Below are 22,218 nucleotides of genomic sequence, written 5' to 3'. Positions count from 1 at the left end.
GCAAACTCATAACAATAAATTATAGTCCACGTATAACTGAGACTGTTTCGTTGTTTATAACAGGAAACATTCCCAGTGTTTTTCCCATAGTCACTGTCTGCCTGTAATAATAATAGTACAAGTTCAGGCAAATCGCAAACAATACTGATAAAACCCATTTAGTAAAGTACATTAAAGGAACACGTTGCCTTGGATCGGACGAGTTGGTCAAAACAAAAGCGTTTGTAACCGTTTTTTATAAAATGCATATGGTTGGAAAGATGTTTTAAAAGTAGAATACAATGATCCACACAAGTTTGCCTCGAAATTGCGTGGTTTTCCTTCTACTGTGCGAACTAACATGGTCGGCCATTTATGGGAGTCAAAATTTTGACCCCCATAAATGGCCGACGTGTTAGTCGACAAGGTAAAAGGAAAACCACGCAATTTCGAGGCATGTTTGTGTGGATCATTGTATTCTATTTTTACAACATCTTTCTACCCATATGCATTTTATAAAAAACGGTTACAAACGCTTTTCAAAGACCAACTCGACCGATCCAAGGCAACGTGTTCCTTTAAGTATGAAAAATGTATTTAGGGATATGAAGAGGAAAAAAACTAACCAAGGAGCAAAACAAACAATTAAAAGAAAAAAAGGAATACATAGGTGAAAACAAAGTGAAATACAGCATCACCACAGGGTTGCATTCCAAACAGTTCATATAGTTTTTACATATAGGACCACTTTAATGTCACTGCAAACCGGGACCGTCAAATCACATGGTTGCGGGTTCGAATCCTACCAAGCTAACTGCTGATTTCACATTTACTTGAATAGGCAGTGTCGTTCAGTTACTGATTCATAGTTTCTTGATTCCTATTCATAATCATAGACGTTAAACCAATATGGGGATCATCTAAACAAACAAAAAAACAAGTTCTTATGTCTGAATATTGTAGTAATGTCACGATACCCATTATGAAGTTGATTTGGATATGGATGGCAAATCTACAATTTCAAAATCTACTCACTCAAAGGCTTAATAAGGGTTGTCTACGGGTGAAACTCGTTTATAAACCACTGTGATATAAAAATTTGAAAAAATTAAAAACACGTTTTTATAAATACTAACGTTGAACGTTATACGGAACATATTTCGAGCAGGATTGTTCGAAGTCATCAGCAACACCCCCCCCCCCCCCACCCCATGCCCTCACCCCGGATTGGGGGTGATGTATTTGTTTGTATAAAGGTCATTTCCTTTTCCGTCTTAATAGCCAACCATACAGCGTTAACTGTGCACAGTATCCAGAGCCCATCCATTGTAATAAATAAAATTTAAAAATTTTTAGTTAATATCATTTGGAGTCATCCAGGAAATAAAAGGCTTGTATATCCATTTGGAAGTAGTATTCATTGAAACTAGTCGTTGTTTTAGTTTCCAAGAAACATAACCATAAACCTGCATTATCAATGAATCAAAAATAGAAAATGTGCATGTTATACCACTTCTATCTCCATGATTAAACAAAAGGCCAACTTACTATAAGCAAAACAAACGGTGGCTCAAGGTTAATTATTGTGCACTTTTGGTTCAACGTACCGGCCTAACAAAAGAATAATCACACCAAAAAACGAATAATGCGCGCCTAAAAAATATTTATTCATTAGTTGAAGTCAAATTAATTGACGAGCAATTTAACTCCCAAACCTTTTATTTGTTGATTTCCTTTTGTCATTTCATACCAATTGTTGCCATATTATGCATCCCCTAATTACTGTCATTTGTTTGGCTTAAAAGAAGAAGGTCACGTGTACACCATTTATTATTAAGTTGAGTTTACTCGAAACTATGGCAACCATGGTTGACTTGATACGTAGTGACGTTGTGTCAGATGCTCTTTTGGCAAACAGGAATTTCGAAAACGGTTTCGGCAAACGAAAAAAGTATTGTGTGTGTGGTATTTATTGATCTTTTTATTTAATTTATTTAATTGGGGTGTTAAAGGCAGTGGACAGTATTGGTAATTACCAAAGACTAGCCTTCACAGTTTGTGTATCTCAACACATGCATAAAATAACAAACCTGTGAAAATTTGAGCTCAATCGGTCATCAAAGTTGCGAGATAATAATGAAAGAAAAAAACACCCTTGTGACACGAAGTTGTGTGCCTTTAGATGGTTGATTTCGAGACCTCAAGTTCTAAACTTGAGGTCTCGAAATCAGACTCGTGGAAAATTACTTCTTTCTCTTAAACTATGGCACTTCAGAGGGAGCTGTTTCTCACAATGTTTTATACCACCAACCTCTCCCCATTACTTGTCACCAGGAAAGGTTTTATGCTAATAATTATTTGAGTAATTACCAATAGTGTCCACTGCCTTTAAGTTGATTCTCTTGGTATTAATGTGACAACACCGACACTGTGTTAATTTCACCAACGATATTGTAATGGGGATACATAACACCATGTTGGTGTTGTCACGAATAGATACCAGGACGAATCAATCTAACACCCCAGTTTTGCAGAGTACAACTGTTGGTAAAACAATGCTATAAGTGGAAATCTTCATATTAGAACTGCAGTGAATAATAAGTATCGTTTTTGCACTACTGAGAACGGAAAGAAACACAAATGTCCACTTATGTTTATAATACATACGCACTACACACTATTCTTAGAATGTATATCATATGATACATGTTAGCTTACTAGCCAAACCTAATATACTTATTTTAAGGTTAACAAAAATATTAAAAAAATCAAAGTGTTTGGTTGGTATAGGCTGGATTTGTTGATCGATTGTTTCGAACGGAGTCATTTAGACTTGCATGTAATGTTTCATTTCCAAAAACATACTCCTCATAATTTGATATGATTGTCAAATTAATATTTGTCAATAATTATTTGACAATAAACCACGACTAAAACCAAATAAACCACTGTCCTGGATGCCACATGATGCATCGATAGTCCCCATACAATACAATAGTAAGGCATGGGTACCCCGGGATCGGATGTTTCCTAAAACACACATTAGACCCTGGATACATGTCGCACATGTTATACCCAATCGAGACAATAGTTTTCAGCAATCAAACAAGTATATTCTTCTATAATAATGCCTGTTTAAAACACATGCCACATAAACACACTGTTTGAGAAGGAAACTGGCTAACAACGTTCCAGAATCTATTCTACATCACGTGGGTTAGCTTCCGCTAGTTGTATTCATATGAACCGTTGGTACATCCATGCTAAAGGCAGCTTCACGTATTCTGCCCGTGGTGTAGGTCGAGGGTTGGTAGATGTACATGTACACTCAAGCTAACTACAGTGTGTGGTGAAAGCTAGCAGCGGACAGTTTGGGTGCCTTTTTGGCCGGTCCGTGCGCTACACTTCGCCCCCACTGCCTACCCGAAACAAATACCGGGATTAGACCCATCCGGGTCAGTGGTACACACCCTTGAAGAAGTACAACTACCGGCAAGTTTTTTGGATTATTTTGAGAAGCCTGAAAGTTTAGCATCATGTCTCGACGTGCCTTTTTGTTTTTATGGATTGTTCTTGGAGCGAATACTGTGCGGGTTCATAGCGTTCAGAATGGTGAGTGTCTTATCCTTGAGTTTTTAGTCATAACTTTTTTAGCTTAAAGGAACGTTGTAAACAATTGTGAAGATCACAGATTTACATAAAACTTACATGGTCTAATAAGATTTATAGTAGAAAACATGCCTTGAAATATTTCTGTCTGAAATGTCATATTTTATGAGAAACAAATAAACTAATTTCACGTTTTGGAGTTTATCGCTCTTTGGGTGTTGTATTCATGTTTTATTTTGCATAATTGTCATGCAGAATGTGTAATCGTTTTTTATTTATTTTTTCTCGTGACGAAGATAGCCGATCCATCTCAAACTTCTACAGGTTTGTCAGTTTATGTATAGTATGGTGAATTACATAAAGTGCTTACACTGCCAGTAACTGTTTTGTTAGTAAGTTCTGTAATGTTCCTTAATGTTTTGTAAACATTAACAGCGTAAATTGAGCTAGATTTTAGGGTTATGTCCAAAATGTTAACTCTGGAAGTTTTAGAATCGTTGTTAAGCCTTAACATGTTAACGAATATAATTGCCTACACTCTTGATATCCTGACGAAAATCAGCAGAAGCCAAAATCACTCTAAAAACCTATTCCCGCTGAATTTCAAATGTGAAAACAAAGTAAACATGCATGTTTACATCCCGATAATTTTGCCTATGAATCTTAAAGGCACTGGACACCAATGGAAGTTGTCAAAGACAGTATTCTCACTTGGTGTATCCCAACATGCATGAAACAACAAATCTGTGAAAATAATTGGCTCAATTGGTCATCGAAGTTGCAAGAGTACAACAGCGTACGTTAATTCAGAGGGAACCGTTTCTCGCAATGTTTTATACTATAATCAGCTTTCACTTGCTCGTTAATACCAAGCTTAGTTTTTATGCTAGGAATTATTTTGAGTTTGTGTCTATGGCTTTAACTGGACACGTCCTAACTGTTTGAGTGACATATTGACAAGACGAATTGTTCAGTTAGTAAAACATGCAAATTATTTGATATCAACCAATAGCAGTTGCTTTTATACAAGCAAACTCATTCGGCATGAATTGAGACATGGTTTCTAGTTCCATAGTTTGTTTCTGGCATAATTATATTGATTCTTCGGAATAACCCAGATGTTTACAGAGTTAATTTGAAGTGTCCGTAAACAAAAGGTTGAAAGTGCTTAATAACAGGAAGGAATACATTTAGTTATCACTCTTAAAATGAATGGCAAAAACAACCTTGTGAAACACTTCACTTCGAACTAAAGTGGTTATGTAAAAAGATATTGAATCTAAGAAGCGCTACTGTCAATCTGATAAGCATATCAGATTGTTTATTCTATAAGGATTAATTTTCCAGCGTGGACATATTTATTATATAGGCCTATCTACATTTACATAGGATTTTAAAAAAATCGAAAGATTAAACAAAAAAAAGGTAAATTTGCCTTAAATTTGCCCGTTGTATACCTATGTTTTCCTTATTCATTAAAGGCAGTGGACACTATTGGTAATTACTCAAAATAATTATTGGCATAAAACCTTTCTTGGTGACGAGTAATGGGGAGAGGTTGATGGTATAAAACATTGTGAGAAACGGCTCCCTCTGAAGTGCCATAGTTTTCGAGAAAGAAGTAATTTTCCACGAATTTGATTTCGAGACCTCAAGTTTAGAACTTGAGGTCTCGAAATCAACCATCTAAACGCACACAACTTCGTGTTGCAAGGGTTATTTTTCTTTCATTATTATCTCGCAACTTCGATGGCCGATTGAGCTCAAATTTTCACAGGTTTGTTATTTAATGCATATGTTGAGATACACCAACTGTGAAGGCTAGTCTTTGACAATTACCAGTAGTGTACACTGCCTTTAAGTATAATATAAATTATATCCCTTTTCTTTTTGTGTGAAAACAAGTAAAAGAAATGATTGAATGAATGTTTGATCACAATGTTGTTTTTATCACGAGAATGTTTACCTGCAAAATATTATAATAAGTGCATTCTCATTTCGCGGGTTTTCTGTAATCTTACGGAGGCCGTTGTGCTCAACTAGAAACATGCCCAGCCTCCAGTGGAATACAACTTTATCATTTGCTTTATAAATCACTTAGGGGCATATCAAGTACCATACATGGAACCAAAAGAAATGACTCGGAGAAATTACCAGAATTTATTGACGTATATTTATAACTTCCTTAAACAATCTTGATATCATGTTATGGAAAAGGACCTGTCGTTGAAAATATATTCAAAATGTGTAAGTTTCACGGTGGTTTAAAGTAGTGGCTTTTGATAAAAGAAGTCGTCATCGTTCTCGAAAATTACAAGAAAGATGCCCAGGTTGCTTCACTCGATGTTTTGAAAACGTGCTAGAGGAAGCAACGTCTTTCTTTACCTTTGAGTCATGTTTGGTTTATTCGGTGGTCATTGCCTGATGTAACTCCAAACACAGGAAAGTATAGAGAATGGGCAGTGTGGTTCGTCTACGAAATATTATTGAGGTGTTAATTACAAAACGATGACATAGAAACACACGAAAACAGCAATGAGGAATCACCATGGGGATCGGATTGCGTTATGGGCCCCGAGTGCATAATGCGTAGGCCTAATGGCACAATTGTAATGTTAAACACAAGGCCGCCGGTAAATTTCATATTCATCTGTTTTATTTATTATTCATGGCTTTATAAGTGACATCCCCCCGTAATTATGACACGATGAATAGAGGATGTGGAAAATATCCAAGTCAGGCTTAGAACCAGGATGGGTACTTACAACAATATACAGATATTACTCGCGTCTATGTTTATCATCAAACGGGGTTGGTTTTATTTGGCATTTACACTTCATCGATTAGGTTTGTCGGAAAAGAAAGGAGACTATAATATACAGTCTTAAGAGGATTTATTTTCAAAAACTAAAATTGTTCAAGAAGCTTGAGAGAATTTGTAATTATGTAATAACTTTTAACGGAACGGTCTCCATGTTGAATCGGTACTCAGATAATAATTTTGCTGCTTTCTCTAATCAAGTGCCATTACAATAAATCAACCTAATTATAAAATTACGAACATGATCCTGATGATATTGGGTCAACGTAAGGGCCATGAATAATTACTGGAATTAGATTCGAGCGAAAGAGGAAATTGGAGTAAAAGAGCACATAAGTGGCAGTGGACACTATTGGTAATTACTCAAAATAACAATTAGCATAAAACCTTACTCGGTAACGAGTAATGGGGGGCTGTTTATAGTATACAACATTATGAGAAACTGCTCCCTCTGAAGTAATGTACTTTTCGAGGAAGAAGTAATTTTCCATGAATTTGATTTCGAGACCTCTGAATTAGATTTTGAGGTCTCGAAATAAAGCATCTGAAAGCACACAACTTCGTGTGACAAGGGGTTTTTCCCTATTATTATCTCGCTAATACGACGACCAATTGAGCTCAAATTTTCACAGGTTTGTTGTTTCATGCATATATGTTGAGAAACACCAGGTGGGGAGACGGAGTTAGAAACATTTTGTAAACATCAATTTATGCTTTGATGTTTCGTTAATCTTTTTAAAAGAAAATTCGAGTTGGGTTTGTAAAACAAAAAGGGAAAGGCAATCCTTTCAAATTGAAAGATCAGCAGAGATGTTTTCCGGATTTGACGAAAACTCGCAAAATTAAAAACTACGAGCAAAATATAGCCTTAATAATTTTCTTTTTAAAAGAGGGATCTCGAATGAAGTTGGTGGTGAAGTTACATAGATATATCCTATCAAATGTACGCTAAACCTTAACGTGTATGCCTACTGGTAAAATGGCGCAAACATATAGTTTGTTGATAAATATTGTCTGCCGGTTATGATTCCATAGTCCCCGACCTACATACACAAAATGGCTGCGAAAATAAACCGTGCCCAGTCTGAATCCACAAGTGGATTTCAAGGAAACTAGCAATTTAGTTCCAGGGAAACTTCATATTTTCACGTCAGGGTTTCATCAACTTCAAGTTTATTCAACACGTGTATTTCAAAAAATTACTATCACACTGTTGGACGTTTTCAGAGACATATCATCATCGTGTGTGGTTAATTTCAAGTTTAGAAGAGGAAATAAAATAGGGCCAGGAACTGTAGCGCGGTGCGGATTTCCCACTGTTTAACTAAATAGTATGGAGGACCAAAAGTGGACAACGCAATTTTCCATTTTTTTGATAGTGGAAAATGAGAATTTACTTTCAAGTAAAACCATTTGTTCAAAATCTTAATTTTCTGCTAGCAGAAATTTGGAATTTACTTTTTGCCAGTGACTGGCGGTCGAAAAGTAGACAACCCAATTTTCAAAATTTGTACCATAGCAGAAATTTGGATTTTACCTTTTGGACTAAACCAAATTTCCAAATTTGTCAGAGACATCTGCGTATAAGACACGTCAATGCGTAGGCCCATTAGAACAAGATACTGCAGTCAGTACACACCCACTAATGGGGTTAACCTCTATTAATAGGCAGCGTTTTGAAATTCAAGAGCATGTATTACGTCGCTGTAAATGTTCACAAACTTCTCCTGATGAAATGACTGAAATGGCGGTGTGTTATTGGCTAGACAACGAGTAACAGTACACGGGGATCAGAATAACCCTGTGTGCTGTGTGAAGGTTTAGAATTTGGATTTTAAGGCGTGGGAACGTAATGGGGGCAGTGGTGGCACTACTATGGAGTTTTGCTCCCCTTTTCCCCCTAAAAATGTGATTCTGATACAACAGCTGGGGAGAGCACAAAGAGTAGTTAAATTCATGATTTGCGTGTATTTGCTGTCAATGTAGACGGTCCTTCTGATAGTAAGGGATCTGCACTGGCAATGCTCCTATTTGGAATCTTAGATACAAATGTCTCTACATTGTTTTTCATTGTTAAAGAAACCCTTGTCAAACCGAACATGGCTAGTTTGATCGTAATATAGACAAAAATAGCCTTAAACAAATGTGTCCAGCAGAAACGGAAACCGGGGGTTACAACCCGTGATTTATAGGGCGCCCTCGTGAGCTTTCTGCACGGTTGTCGTTCGGGGTGGTTTCTAGTGGTGTCTTCTTGTGTCACGTCACTTGGTGACACAGAAAGTGATGTTTGTTTGCTGTGCTACATGTTGGTCACTGCGTCACACGTAGGCGCAATTTACTGCCCAAGGACCCATAGCAGGATACCTGTGGGTGTAATTTTACCCCATAAGACAAATTGTGATGTTCAAAAGCATTTCTTGTGCTGGAAACTTATATTTCTGAGGAGACGTAGGGTCATTGAAGAATCGAACCAAGTTCAGTTATTTCACTTTTCTCAGATAAATCTTCATTCACTATTACTGTAAGTCAATGCAGCTCGTAATGGTTTCTGGTAATCGGTGGATCCAGTCTGTGTGTAGTGGGCGTGGCTTACAGTGGAATTACGTCATCGCTTACGCACATGATAGCAAAATGTCAAAACAAAAAATTCATTTCAAAACATACATGGTGCTTGTTTACTGAGTTGTTCTGTTTTCATCATCTTGTTCATTTCCAGAACCGAATGAGTCTGTTTACAAAATCTGTAGGCTAATTCATCACATCATCCACCGTCAAAAAAAAAAAAAAAAAGAATTTGCAGTCTTCACGCTGTACCGTTTGGCTTGATGTATCATTTTCAGCGTCGCCGGAACGCAGACTTTGTTCTGTGCATCAACATTGCCACTGTCGTAGTGTTTTACAATAAGGAGTTTTCTTTTTTTCTAAATCGATTGAAAAAAAGGAATCCTTAAAACAAAAATGTGGATGCCAATTCTATACAACAGGAAAAAAACTGCCGCTTGGCCACTTTTTGGGCGTAGCCTTCATCTCAAGCTGGCCGATAATTCATATAGCCAGCTCGGGAGGACGCCTCTCCCCCGTTCATGCCACACCCAGCTCCAAAAAGCTCCAATAACAAAATCAACCGGAACCACTCTGAAAGCACAATCTCATCTCGGGGATTAAGAACACTGTTTGTGGTTTTTTTTTCCTACATTGATGTGTGTAAAACACTGTATACTCAGGGTCCGTTCCCGAGTCTTGTTGAGAGAAAACAAAAAGTCCACGGGCATATAAATTGCTCGGATGGGGTTATGGTGGTATAGATTAACTTCAAAATGATGGTTTTTGTCAGCATGCTATATAGATTACTAAAAGGTCCATGATATAGCGTAAGAGAAATCTATGTATAGCCTAATGCACAACACATACGCCCATATACTTGGTTAGAGCAACGGCTTAGAAGTATATTCTAATTACGTTGATTGTAGATAGGTTTAAATGTTGTTGACATATAGCCAAAGAGGTTGTTGGTCTGGAACAAAATCGGAGAAAGAATAACAGTTTTTATCTCCCAAATTTGAATTAATGGGAAACTTTCTGTCAGAAACGTTTCTCTGACTGTGTATTCCAATAATGATTTATTCTTTATGTAAGGACATAACCGCTCCGGCGACATCTCGAAAAGGCTACCTCCTAGTTGAAATTATGTTCACAAGTTGGTTTTATTGTGTGTTTTACATTTTATATGGGATTAAAAGTATTGTGAAGCGTCACGGCCGAGTGGTTATATAATAGCACCGAATTCAAACTTTGGTGTTTCTGATCAGCAGAGTGTTGGTTCGAATCCCCAGCCGTGACACTTTTGTCCTTAAGCAAGACACTTAACCATTGATTCGTCCTTCGGATGGGACGTAAAGCCGTTGATTCCATGTGTTGTGTAGCCTAATGCGTGTAAAAGAACCCAGTGCACTTATCGAAAAGAGAAAGGGGTTCTCCCCAGTGTTCCTTGCTGCGGCTGCGGTATGCACATTGTAAATCATTATACAATGAGTATATACAAACTTTCTGAGTATATTCAAACTTTCTGAGTATGTACAAACCTTCTGAAAGTTTGTATATTATACTCAGCGCCTTGAGTACCTAATTTGGTAGATACATGCGCTTTATAAGACTTCGATATTATTAAAACAATCGAACGGTTCCAAAAACCAAAGGTACGCGCTCCCTTTAAGCATCAAACATGTTTTGTGTAATGTGTATTGTCTACTCATGCTGGGACAAACAGGGCCCTGGTTTGCGGTGTCAAACCAAGGGCCTACCGCCATGGAAACAGTATCAGCTTTGACGTTTGACTGCACGACTCAGAGCTATTTTGAATCGATCATTTTGATCTCTTCTTGAGAAAAATCGTCTGTCAACAGGTCTGGCTCGTTTTCTATCAGTTTCATCAAATTCAAATTCAATTCAGACGAACATTGTTCATATTTGAAACCTTTGCGGAGACTTAAAGTTAAATAATCACCAAAAAAAATTGTGTATGGATGATGAGGCATGCCATGCCAGGCATTTTGTATGTAGAGCTGACTACAGTCTGCAAACTTTACTTGCGATGTGAGTTTGTGAGACTTGTATTAAAGCACACGCCTCAATTTAATGCATCTGAGTACACCGATTCTTTATGTGGTAATTTTGACCCATACCGTATTGACAGTATAGGTCTTCATTCTATATTACACAACCTTTGCTATCACCAGAGGGTGCAGGCGCGTTTGAATTAGTTGCCATGGTGCTTGGTAATAAGCCATGTCTCCTAACCAATCCCATGACGCCGGCTATGTGACGTCATCGATCAATCGTCCATTCAAAAGGGATGTGTTCAATTGAGAGACTAGGGGCGAGTCAGAAGTACTATAAAAACAACACTACACGAACATGGTTCTTTCACGGCACCATCCAGAAACCACGTCAAAAGTCAGTTCTACATTGATTTCTGATAATAATGTGCATTGGAAATTCACCACACTCTTCAAGCCGAATATGGTATCTTTATTGGATATATAAATAGCACGGTGGCTTGTATAAATAGAACTAGCTGATGACTCGTCAAGAAAATGCGGGTTCTTCTAAACCCCGACAAGTTTAAATTGCTCATGTCCAGAACATGAAGAGATCTGACGCACCGTCTTCTTGATGTTTCGAGCTTTTTTGTGTATCTACCTATCTTACCCAATGGGGTCACAATGGTCCAATGGTTGAACTGCAGGACATGTAGTCACAAGCTTGTGTGTTCGAATCCTACCAAGCTCATTTTACAATAAGTAGAATAAGTGTTGTCGTCTAGTATAGTTACAATTTCTTGGTTTGTGCAATCAAAGACGTTAAACCAATATTAGTATGGGCATGGAGGTCTACCTCCATGGTATGGGAGAGATTCGCTGTTGCCAACTTGTTGTGTATGTTTGCCGAGTTCCCTTGACAGGAAGATCATCTGGAAAAAAAGAGGACAAAACAATGACATCGTTCACTCGAATTTGAAAGGATGTCACACATTGAAAGTCGATTACCAAAGTTGCAATTCAGTGGACTAGTTTGTGTTGTTTCATCCATTTTCAAAATATCAGTGACATTTTAGAGGGAAAAGCAAATATTCCAAATCTGATTTTATTTGAGAGTGTTAATATTCCCAGGTACCTGTCTGACCCTGACAATGATCTCTATTGTCTTTTGAATTGTAATCTTTATTCGGGACCATTGTCTTGTAGGCATCCGCTTGGCCTATAGTGTATGTGATCCGTCATTCGAACAGGATGGTGGAAACCTTTTGTTTGTTTATAGGCATTCGGTGAAAAGTTCAAACGGTCAATGTTATTGTGCCTTCGTTTCTTCCATTCCCCAGGACAGACAGACGCATACAGAAACACTTCCGGATTGACCAGGCATGCATCATTGTACGCTGCCAATACTTTTAGGTCTTACTTATTAAGATAGCCTGTCCTACGGCACTACTGGGAGGGGAAGGGTCCTACCTGAGCTTAAATTTGATACATTTCGGGCTTTGTTTATTAGTCGCGGATTGCGTTATATCTAACCTGAAAATGAGCCCGATTGCGGCAAGGTTTCGTGTGGGGGGAATCCCCAATTTCATGGTCACATTCATACGCCAAATGTCGAAGGTTCTATAACGCGTTTCGGTATAAATCGTTGATTAAAATTTTGTCCACTATGAGAATATTATTCACAAAATAATGACAGTGATTTTCTTTTTTTTTGCGCACACAGGAAACAAGCCGTGTCCAGATAGAGACAGCAAGGGTACGGAGTTCGTTGTGGGCTTCATGGAGACCATGTCTCCATCAGTCAACCCTCGACTCTACATCGTCGGTGCGTCAACCCGCTCCACACGAGTCACCATTCGCTCCCAGGCCCTGGGTGAAATCACCAGGATGATCTCCCACGAGTCAAGGGTCAAGGTGATTGATGGATCCACAACATCGGCTTTACTCGTCACTGCCGATCATGAGATAACCGTCTACGGTGTGGAGGAAGGCAACTCGATGGATTCCTTCTTGGCGCTGCCGACCGACGCCCTGGGAACGGAATATTACGTTGTGTCGTACAGTATATCACCACGCTTGGAAAGGTCGCAGAGGAAATCTCAGTTTATGATCTTGGGAGTTTTGAATAACACCGTGGTGGATATCTCGTTATCGGGGTCGGTGGAGCACGAGGGGCGAAGGTACTGGAGAGGAGACCACATTAGACTGACTCTGCACCGACTGCAGTCTGTGCATTTTGCCAGTGAAGACGACGATCTCACAGGAACTCGTATAGTCGCTAGCAAGAAAATCGGAGTTCTGTCCGGCAGCAAATGTGCCGATGTGCCGGTCGGGATGCGGTACTGTGATCACCTGGTAGAGATGCTTATCCCTGTCAACAGTTGGGGGATGAACTTCATCACTTCGCCTCTGTACGGTAGAACGAGTGGAGACGCATTCCGCGTGATGGCCGCCCGGGATGGGACGATAGTCACGGCGTCGATGTACGGCAGTGCTACGCTCGATGCCGGCCAGTACCTCGAGATGGAAATCATGTCCAACTCGAGTAGAACCATCACAGCAGATAAAGCGATCATCGTGGTGCAGTACAGCCTTGGAGGAGACGCAGACCAGACCAAAGGTGATCCCTTCATGATGATCGTGCCTGCCATTGAGCACTACTCCAACAATGCCGTGTTCTATACCATTGAGTCATCGTACTCTCAGCAGATGCTGACTAACTTTGCTAATGTGATATTGGAATGTCACCAGGCCAGAGGTCTGGAACACAACCTATTTGAAGTTCCAAACTCTTCCTTCAGCAGGCTTGATCGATTGCGGCACACGATGAATGGCCGCGAGTACTGCACTGCCCAGATGAACCTGGCCAACGGTGTACACTTTCTACGGGGTGCTTCTCCTGATGAGAACTTCTCGCTGACGCTATACGGTATGGGTATCACCGAGGGCTCCATAGCTTACGGTATGCCTGCTGGACTAAGATTGCCGGATAACGAATGCAAAGCTGGCCTACCAAACATCCCAGTAACATCCCCACTGCTGGTTACTGACAAAGCCAACCCCACGGTAAAAGCTCCAACAATCTTTATCAACAAGGACGAGGTACTCGTGATTCCAGCCTCGTCTGGTCCGTCTGTGAACGAGATACCCTCTCATCAACCTTCCTCGGGAAAGTACCTCACCCTTGCCGTGTTTGTCGCTCTCTTCTCACTGATAACCATATTCATTCTAGTGGTGTACATAGTCATTCTAAGGAGACGTATTCGCAAGCTTGAAGCAGAGCGCAAAGTGTACAGCCGCATGCAGCTTAGCCCTGTGATGGTAGGTGCCGATGGCTACATTGGCTTAGATGGTAGTCAGCATCCCGAGAGAGACTACATGCCACTTAATAATCCACAGGGTGTTTGGCGTCTAGGTAGGATGCGACGTACAGCCAGGTCAGCTACGGGTGTCCCATATGTGGCCAACACGGCCATAAACACCAACTCCAACGGTATATCGCATATATCTGAACCCACATTGGTACCTAACAATAGGAACAGCTTACAAGGGGTAGGTGCTCGGAGGAAGACCAGTGCACCTGATACTTACTCCCGTACAATAAGTGTTGACAGTACCCATGCACTACGCTTCAACCGTCGTCACAGTCAGGACACGGCGAGCATTGTTAGTAGTCGGCCCAGTAGCTCAGGTAGCTCACCACCTGTACCTAGTCGCCAAGGCAGCATTACCGAGAGGCAGAACGGTGCATTACCGGCCACACCTGAGAGCAGTGGCACCCAGGTGACTCGGAAGCAGAGCTTCCAAGAGCTCCACGACATCGCTGAATGCCCTGACAAGGAACCACCGCCTAGGACCAGTCACTTGGTACGGAGCGCCAGCCAACCTTCCTACCAATCCTCTTTTGCCAAAGCAAATGGTCCTAAAGTCTACTACTCCGTGCCCAAGAACAACAGACCAGCAGTCAATCTGTACGAACGGCCGAGAAAACGTTCCAGCAGTGTCGAGGAGCCGTCGCCGTTGATATTTTCAATGAAGGAGTCGCTGTTAAAACACGACGACGGTTACATGAGCATGAGGGACCATAGAACTTCAGTCTCGAGCCAGGGCAGCTCCAATCTGTCCCTTAGCTCCAGCCCAGTTGCGGTATCACCACCCGATAAACCGTATCCGTTTAATCCTGAGGAAGTTTCGAATACTGGAATCGATACTGCCGAAACAGACTCAACCGACTATACAGAACTGTTTTGAAAGAATACTAAACGGCGTTTTTTATATTGTGAATTGTTGTATCCGTGACCAATTGCCAAGGTGCCTTAAATTTCTTCGGAATTACACGTGTATGCAAATCTTATTAGATGTTGAATGTTGGAACTACTTCACGTTGGTGGCTTGGGCAATAATTATTTCTTGTTTAGTTCCCCACTAAATATTAAATTGTAAATTCGAATTTAATAGACATTTTGTCTGCTGCAACCATCAATATATACACTTCAAAACAATAGTTTTTCAATATAAAAATTGACTTTCATAAACAAAATTAAAACTGTAACAAAAAAAAACAAAAAAACAAACAAAAGGGGACAATCGGACTTCACTTTTTTGAGAACTCCTATTAGACAAACATTTTCACCTAAAGGGACAACAAGTACGTCAAAATGTGAACAATTGCAATTTTGGAAAAGAAAAAAAGGCCTGTAAAAATACTTTAACTTATGAAAGACATTCCCAATTGAGTCTATCGAAACTGTTTAAGTTGAAATTGAAAGCTGTGAGGATTTATTACTGGAGTTTGTCTCAAACAGTGTATCGTTCGAAAATTGAAACAGCTTTTTGTTTCACAGGAAGTGCCACGACATTCCTCACCAAATGCAACTATTATATTGGCTGATATTCTCAGAATTAGTATATATTTTGTTCAGTTCATTTCTGCTCTTAAAGGAACAGTTGCCTTGGATCGGACGAGTTTGTGAATAAAAAGCGTTTGAAACTGTTATGAAATGCATTGGTTAGAAAGATGTTTTAAAAGTAGAATATAATTATCCACACACGTATCACTCAAAATTGCACGGTTTTCCTTTTACGTCGCGAACTAACACGGGCTGCCATTTATGGGAGTCAAAGATTTGACTCACATAAATGGCCGACCGCGTTAGTCGACGAGGTAAAAAGAAAACCACGCAATTTCGAGGCATATTATTTGTGTATATCATTGTATTCTACTTTAACAACATCTTTCTACCTACTATGCATTTTATAACAAACGGTTACATACCACTTTTAAAAGACCAACTCGACCGATCCAAGGCAACGTGTTCCTTTAAATTGACTGGTTAAAAGTGACAGGAAGCGGAGGTTATCCTTTGCGTTTTGAGGAGTACGTTGATTCCATACATTCGTTAGTCAATGGCAGGCCACTCTTGGCAATCTTGGCTACGGCTAATGGCTGATTCAAACCAAAGCCAAAGCCGAACCAAAAAATCCAGACACGGCCATAAACACCATTCGACCAACCAACGGAAACTGATCGTGTGCCCGGAAGCAGGGCGTGAGGCTCTACGCCCTTCTTCCATAGGCACACAAAGACCTTAGACCGACCCGGTAACAGAAGGTCGCATGCGATAAAATGGCTCCTGACACAACAAAAACATGGCATTACATGTAAATGTTGGATGCTAGAATCAAACTTAAGACATGTTTTCCCATTCCCGTGTATAAGTTTAGCCTGCATATACAATGACTCATAAATGACAGAATTCCATCAAAGTTTGCCCTGTTTTCCTGAAACACAAACATTTTGCATAATGCTTACGTTCTTTCCTAACTCTACGTTCATCTTCTAGGCATAATAGATAGCTTTCATGTTTTTGACAGAGCAATGACGATGTTAATGATTTTTCTCCACCGTGATTTGTTCATTTCTTATAACCCACCTCATGATACCGACCGTATACAATTTGTTTAATGCCTGGTCATGTTTTTGAGGGGGTGGCAAATTTAAATGGTTTGTGGCCCTTTTTCAGGGATATTGCGTGTCTCAAAAGTTTTCCTCACATTATTTCGTGAAAATTGTTCACTTGACCTCTTCTATAAGACAACATTTGGTGCTTGCTATGTAGCATTGCGTATAGGCACTCCCTCTAGTGTCTCCATTGTGTTCCAGCGATCTCGGCAATCCTTCAGAGGGTTCTAGGAGGTTTATTTTGTATAAGGTAGGAAAAGAGTGTGTGTTTAAAGGCACTGGACACATTTTGTGATGACTCAACATTAGCATACAAAACTTACTTGGTAACGACCGCAACGGAGAGCTGTTGTTATAGTTAAAAAAAAACATTGTGAGAAACGGCTCCCTCTAAAAGTTTATGATGCAACAAGTGTGTTTTTCTTTCATTATTTTTTTGCAACCTCGATGACCAATTGAGCCCAAATTTTCACAGTTATGAATTTTCACATAAGTTGGGATACACCAAGTGAGAATACCGGTATTCAGCAGTTACCCCGTGCCCGATGCCTTTAAGTGTAACGTGAACATTTGATGGGCACCCTCTGCCACATATTGGGCATAGTATACATGGCAATGATGGTTGTTTCCTATAATACCCTACACTAAGTGCCAATTCTCAACCTCGTCAGCTGTTCCGATGACTCAACACATTGCTATAGGAAGAGAGTTGTTAACGCAAAACCAATACATAGAGACAAAGGTCCCAGTTAAACACACGCTGACAAAGTCATCCTCCTTAAGTCAATTTAATCTGGTCAATCATTTGTATTGTTCGAAGCTAAATAATGTAATTACAGGACAAGGGAACCGTTTATTGTGGCGTTCCTTTTGTATACTTTGTCCCCGTACTTATTACCCAAGCATTTGAAAAGTTGGCCCCTAACCATAAATATATATAGGGGTGTTTTTGCTGCTATCTTACGCGAATTGTGTTATTTTCTGAAGTCACTCATAACAAAGAAATACAGATTCATGGCTGATTGAAAAACATACTAAACATGGGGGATTTTTGACAACATTGAAGTCGGGCCTACTAATAGTAACATTGATGACGTTTAAGGTTTTCGTTTCTCTGTATAATCTGAAGTTTTATCAGTTTTTGGTAGCATTGTTTAATAATTTAGACCATATTTTTTTTTATTCTTTAGGGTGCATCATAAGTGCTGTCAAAATCTTAGGAATTGTTCACACAAAATTGTGTCATGTACAATCAAAGTATAGAAGGATATGGAAGCTGAAAACGGTCCATCAGCCAATGACAGCTGTAATTTAAAAATGCGTTATTGTGGGTTTTTCTGCAAAAACTTTTATAATTTCTGCTTACTTTTTTATAAAATAATTTAAAACAATTTCCTGCTTTCAAATAGAAGACATCAACATGTAAAACATGTGTCACGTGGTCTCGAAGCTTCAATTTACGAATTTCACCAAAAGGACTCAATAAGCTGTTTATTTATTGAGAATTTATTTGTGACAAATGAAGATAATGATGGGTCTTACAATGCTATACAAAGTATTGTGTTTGGCGGGGTAGCTGTTGCTACAGTACAACATGTTTTATTGTACATATTTATATTTTTCTTATTGTGAAATCTTATTTAAAGTACTCCGTATTGCAACTGCACTATGCAATGAAATTTATATGTAAACAGTACATTGTGTAGAGATTATTATGATGTCGTATAGGTCTAATGTCTATTATCGCTGTTAAGGAACGGCCTGCAATAATTGGGGTTTCGGTGAATACAGACCATGAAACCTTTGTTTCCAAAAAAAAAGTGACCACGTACATTCCAGTGCCTTTCTGTCAGGCAATCCACTGCACATGTCATATGGGAAAGTATACATTTTGTTTTGTATTGGCCACATATAATTTTTTAGATGAACCCATGCACTTTCTATATCAAAAGTTGACAAAAAACAGACAGTGCAATCTCTTTAAGAAATGAATTGAATTGAATGGTTTATTCGTCAAGTATATAAAAATACATGAAATAGATAAATCATGTAAGATTTTATGTTTCTTTCTTCTTGAGCTGTGTACAAAAAATTGTGCCTGCAGGAAGTCCAGGCTATTGCCCTTTTCTAAACAAGTGATGTCCCAGGTTACATGGTCAATACAACAAAATTGATGAGTTGAATTCATGCAGGACATGATTAAGGTGCAGGAATAAAGAGTAGGGAACATGTCAGTGATCCAAATTCTATAATAATGCCAACTTTCACAGAGATGTTCAATAGTGGGATAACATTCTTCGCTAGGTGGCAGCAGACTTGCCATGTAAATCAATTTGTTTGGTTATGTGCGCATGCTCAGAACTACGTAAAAAAAATGAAAATTTACCTGGTTAGTCTGCTGCCACCTAGCGTTACAAAGTCTCCCGCTATTGGTACGGTGATATTTCCAGTAAATAGAAACGTCTAAAGTGCTTTGCTGTTGTTGTTTTTGTGTTGACTAGTGGGGATGCAATTTTGTTACTCATTACTTATTCTAATCTAATCATGGTAATTAATGCATTATGTATCAGCCCATAGTCTTCACAAACTCAGCATTTTATAGTTTTACGCCCTGTGCCTGGTCATAATGCCTATTGGCAGACCATTGCATCAATATACCAAGGGCTCAACATTCCTTCTGAAATTTGACTCGCATTCCGGATCAACAAGAAACAGAATCTTTGTAGTAAACCGGATTCAGGCTCTAGCCGCCCTTGGACCTTGTCAATGACTGGAGAAATTTACAAAGAGTTAGACTGAATGTCACTCGTCGGAACATTAAGTCCCCTGTCGTGTAACTTAATTCAATTCTAATATTTCTGTTTTATTTATTCATTTTGAAGGAATTTTTGTACATACAAAACATTGCCTTTGTATTTTTATATTTTGGCGAAGATTATTAAAATTATACTAACAGTTATAATATAAACAATGAAGAAAATGTTTCCATTCATGGTTATTGAATTTTTATTATTTGTTTCAAAGATTGAACGTATAAGGGTGTTTATGACGACAATGGCATGCCTACATTGCAGGCACAGGTGGCATGAAATACCAAATAACAACGTGTGGTTTTTTTTCTTCGTTCCAGGCAAACTGTAATTCAGAGAAATAACACTAAAAATAAAGACTACGCAGAGAACAAACCTGCGGATAACCAAAAAGCGAAAATAATCACTGATCTAAACCGATCCAGACGTACTATAATACTGCGGTTTCCAAGAATAGACCGTTTTCGAAACCACTGCTTTGGCTTGAGCTTTAAGGCACCGTCGGCTATTTAGAAAACGCGCACGACTTCAAAATAATGGGCAGAAGGAGCCCAAGCCCAAACCGTAGTTTCGAAAGGGTCATAGACCTTATTGCAAATCGGCACGCGCGCGTTAGGCGTGGAGTGATGTGCATGCTGGTCTAGCTAGTAATCTGGTTTGGTTGCTAGCTAGACCAGCATGCACCTCATTCAACAGTTAACGCTTGCGCAATTTTCGAAAAGGTTCTTGCAGTCTTCATCCCGCCCCCGCAATACCCCCCTCTCCCGCCCACAATGAAGCGCTTAGACGATTTTCCAGCCAGAGGATGCTTTCATTATACGGCCTGTAACAGACAGCTGGCACAGCGGTGAACATCCATTGATTCGAGTCTCGGGATATAGGGGGAAACATTAGGGAACACACCCATTCACGGTTGTCGCTTGTCGAGGAGTGATTATAAGGCGATTATATTTTCGTAGTTTTCTTAGCCTTACAGGATGCATTAAGAATTTTCAACATGATGGGAGATAATCTTGTGTGGTCTGCTGAAAATAGCAATGGGTTCCTGATGTACTTATTTACTTATTTAAGCTAATCCGTTTGGAAGTTGCCATAGTTTTTTTCCTTAAAGGCAGTGGACACTATTGGTAATTACTCAAAATAACTATAGCATGAAACCTTACTTGGTAACGAGTAATGGGAGAGGTTGACAGTATAAAACAGTGTGAGAAACGGCTCCTTCTGAAGTAATGTAGTTTTAGAGAAAGAAGTAATTTTCCACGAATTTGATTTCGAGACCTCAGATTTAGAATAAGGTCTCGAAATCAAGCATCTGAAAGCACGCAACTTCGTGTGACAAGGGTGTTTTTTCTTTCATTATTATCTCGCAACTTCGACGACCGATTGAGCTCAAATTTTCACAGGCTTGTTATTTTATGCATATGTTGAGATACACCAAGTGAGAAGACTGGTCGTTGACAATTACCAATAGTGTCCAGTGTCTTTAACTCTGTGCCAGCTTAATATTGGGCTGAGTTCATAACGTAGATGCAAAATAAAATGACAGAACGTTGAAATCCTGGGGAAAATTGGTTACAACAAATTAATTATAAGCATAGAATGCCCGAGAAATGTGTTGGTTTTAAATTAAGTCATTAGTCGCAGTTGGTGTTGTTTATCAAAACTATATATTGAGTGGGGAAATCAAATTATTTACATTTCAAATGTTTTCCTCATGGGCCTTTACTGTGTGCGACTTAGATTAATGTCAAAAACCACCCATACATTTGTCAATGAACCCCCCCCCCCCACCTCTCCTCAGACACCTTGACTCCCATCTTTGTGTGAAGTATCAAGCAACAATAGTTGGATCATGAACTTTGAATTTCAACTGCCGCGGCAAGTTTGAAGCATGAGGTATGGTGTTCACTATAAGAGTTTGGTCTGGGTATATTATAGGCCTACATACAAATTTTACCCAAGTCAAATAATGTTATAGTAAATGTGTCCACCATATCTCAACTTAATAAACATAGCCGACGAGTATGACATGACCCGAAGAGACACCACTTAACTTGAAATTTGGATCGTGAACTTTGAATTTCACCTGCCGGTGTCGCATGCAATTATGTCCTCTATGCAATACTATCCGGAGAACAATTATTGCATGTCCGCCGGAAGGTTAATTTTGCATATGCAATCGTGTCCGCCCGGACGCTGCTGTATAATGCAACTGTGTCCGCCCGGACATTTGCATATGCAGTTGTGTCCGCCCCCATGCAACCGTCCTTTCAGTAAATTAAACGCCCTTACTCGACGGAACACGTTCGCCATTTTTTTGTACAAGCTAAGTGCATGTCAAGAATGACATGGAAAATGCATTCATAAACTACGTGAATATTGATGCAACATAATCATAGGTTCAGTGCATGCACGCTCGCTTACGCGCGCAATACATGTACAGTCATGTATGTCCACCGGACGGTTTTTGCATAGCCCCGGACACGATTGCATAATATG

General features: G+C 39.3%; 1 protein-coding gene across 2 annotated transcripts; it reads left to right on the top strand.

Moving 5' to 3' along the window:
* The first annotated feature begins 3,264 nt into the window (after window positions 1-3,264).
* Window positions 3,265-19,880, top strand: LOC139954310 (uncharacterized). 2 transcript variants are annotated; one of them, XM_071954065.1, is made up of 2 exons: window positions 3,265-3,591; window positions 12,671-19,880. In XM_071954065.1, the coding sequence occupies exons 1-2, from the start codon at window positions 3,516-3,518 to the stop codon at window positions 15,196-15,198; spliced, it is 2,604 nt and encodes an 867-aa protein (XP_071810166.1). In that variant the 5' UTR covers window positions 3,265-3,515; the 3' UTR covers window positions 15,199-19,880. The 2 variants fall into 2 exon arrangements, with proteins under 2 accessions (XP_071810166.1, XP_071810173.1); XM_071954072.1 differs by lacking the exon at window positions 3,265-3,591 and adding an exon at window positions 11,315-11,431.
* Window positions 19,881-22,218: the final 2,338 nt, after the last annotated feature.

This window comes from Asterias amurensis, chromosome 1 (assembly GCF_032118995.1).
Source record: "Asterias amurensis chromosome 1, ASM3211899v1".
Lineage (NCBI taxonomy): Eukaryota > Metazoa > Echinodermata > Asteroidea > Forcipulatida > Asteriidae > Asterias > Asterias amurensis.
This window is presented reverse-complemented; position numbering and strand designations above follow the sequence as displayed.

Bases quoted from the DNA above. Each gene is read 5' to 3' on its own strand.
- LOC139954310 (XM_071954065.1), top strand. From the start codon at position 3,516: ATGTCTCGACGTGCCTTTTTGTTTTTATGGATTGTTCTTGGAGCGAAT. The intron at 3,592-12,670 runs GTGAGTGTCTTA...TTGCGCACACAG, and splicing joins GGTTCATAGCGTTCAGAATG to GAAACAAGCCGTGTCCAGAT.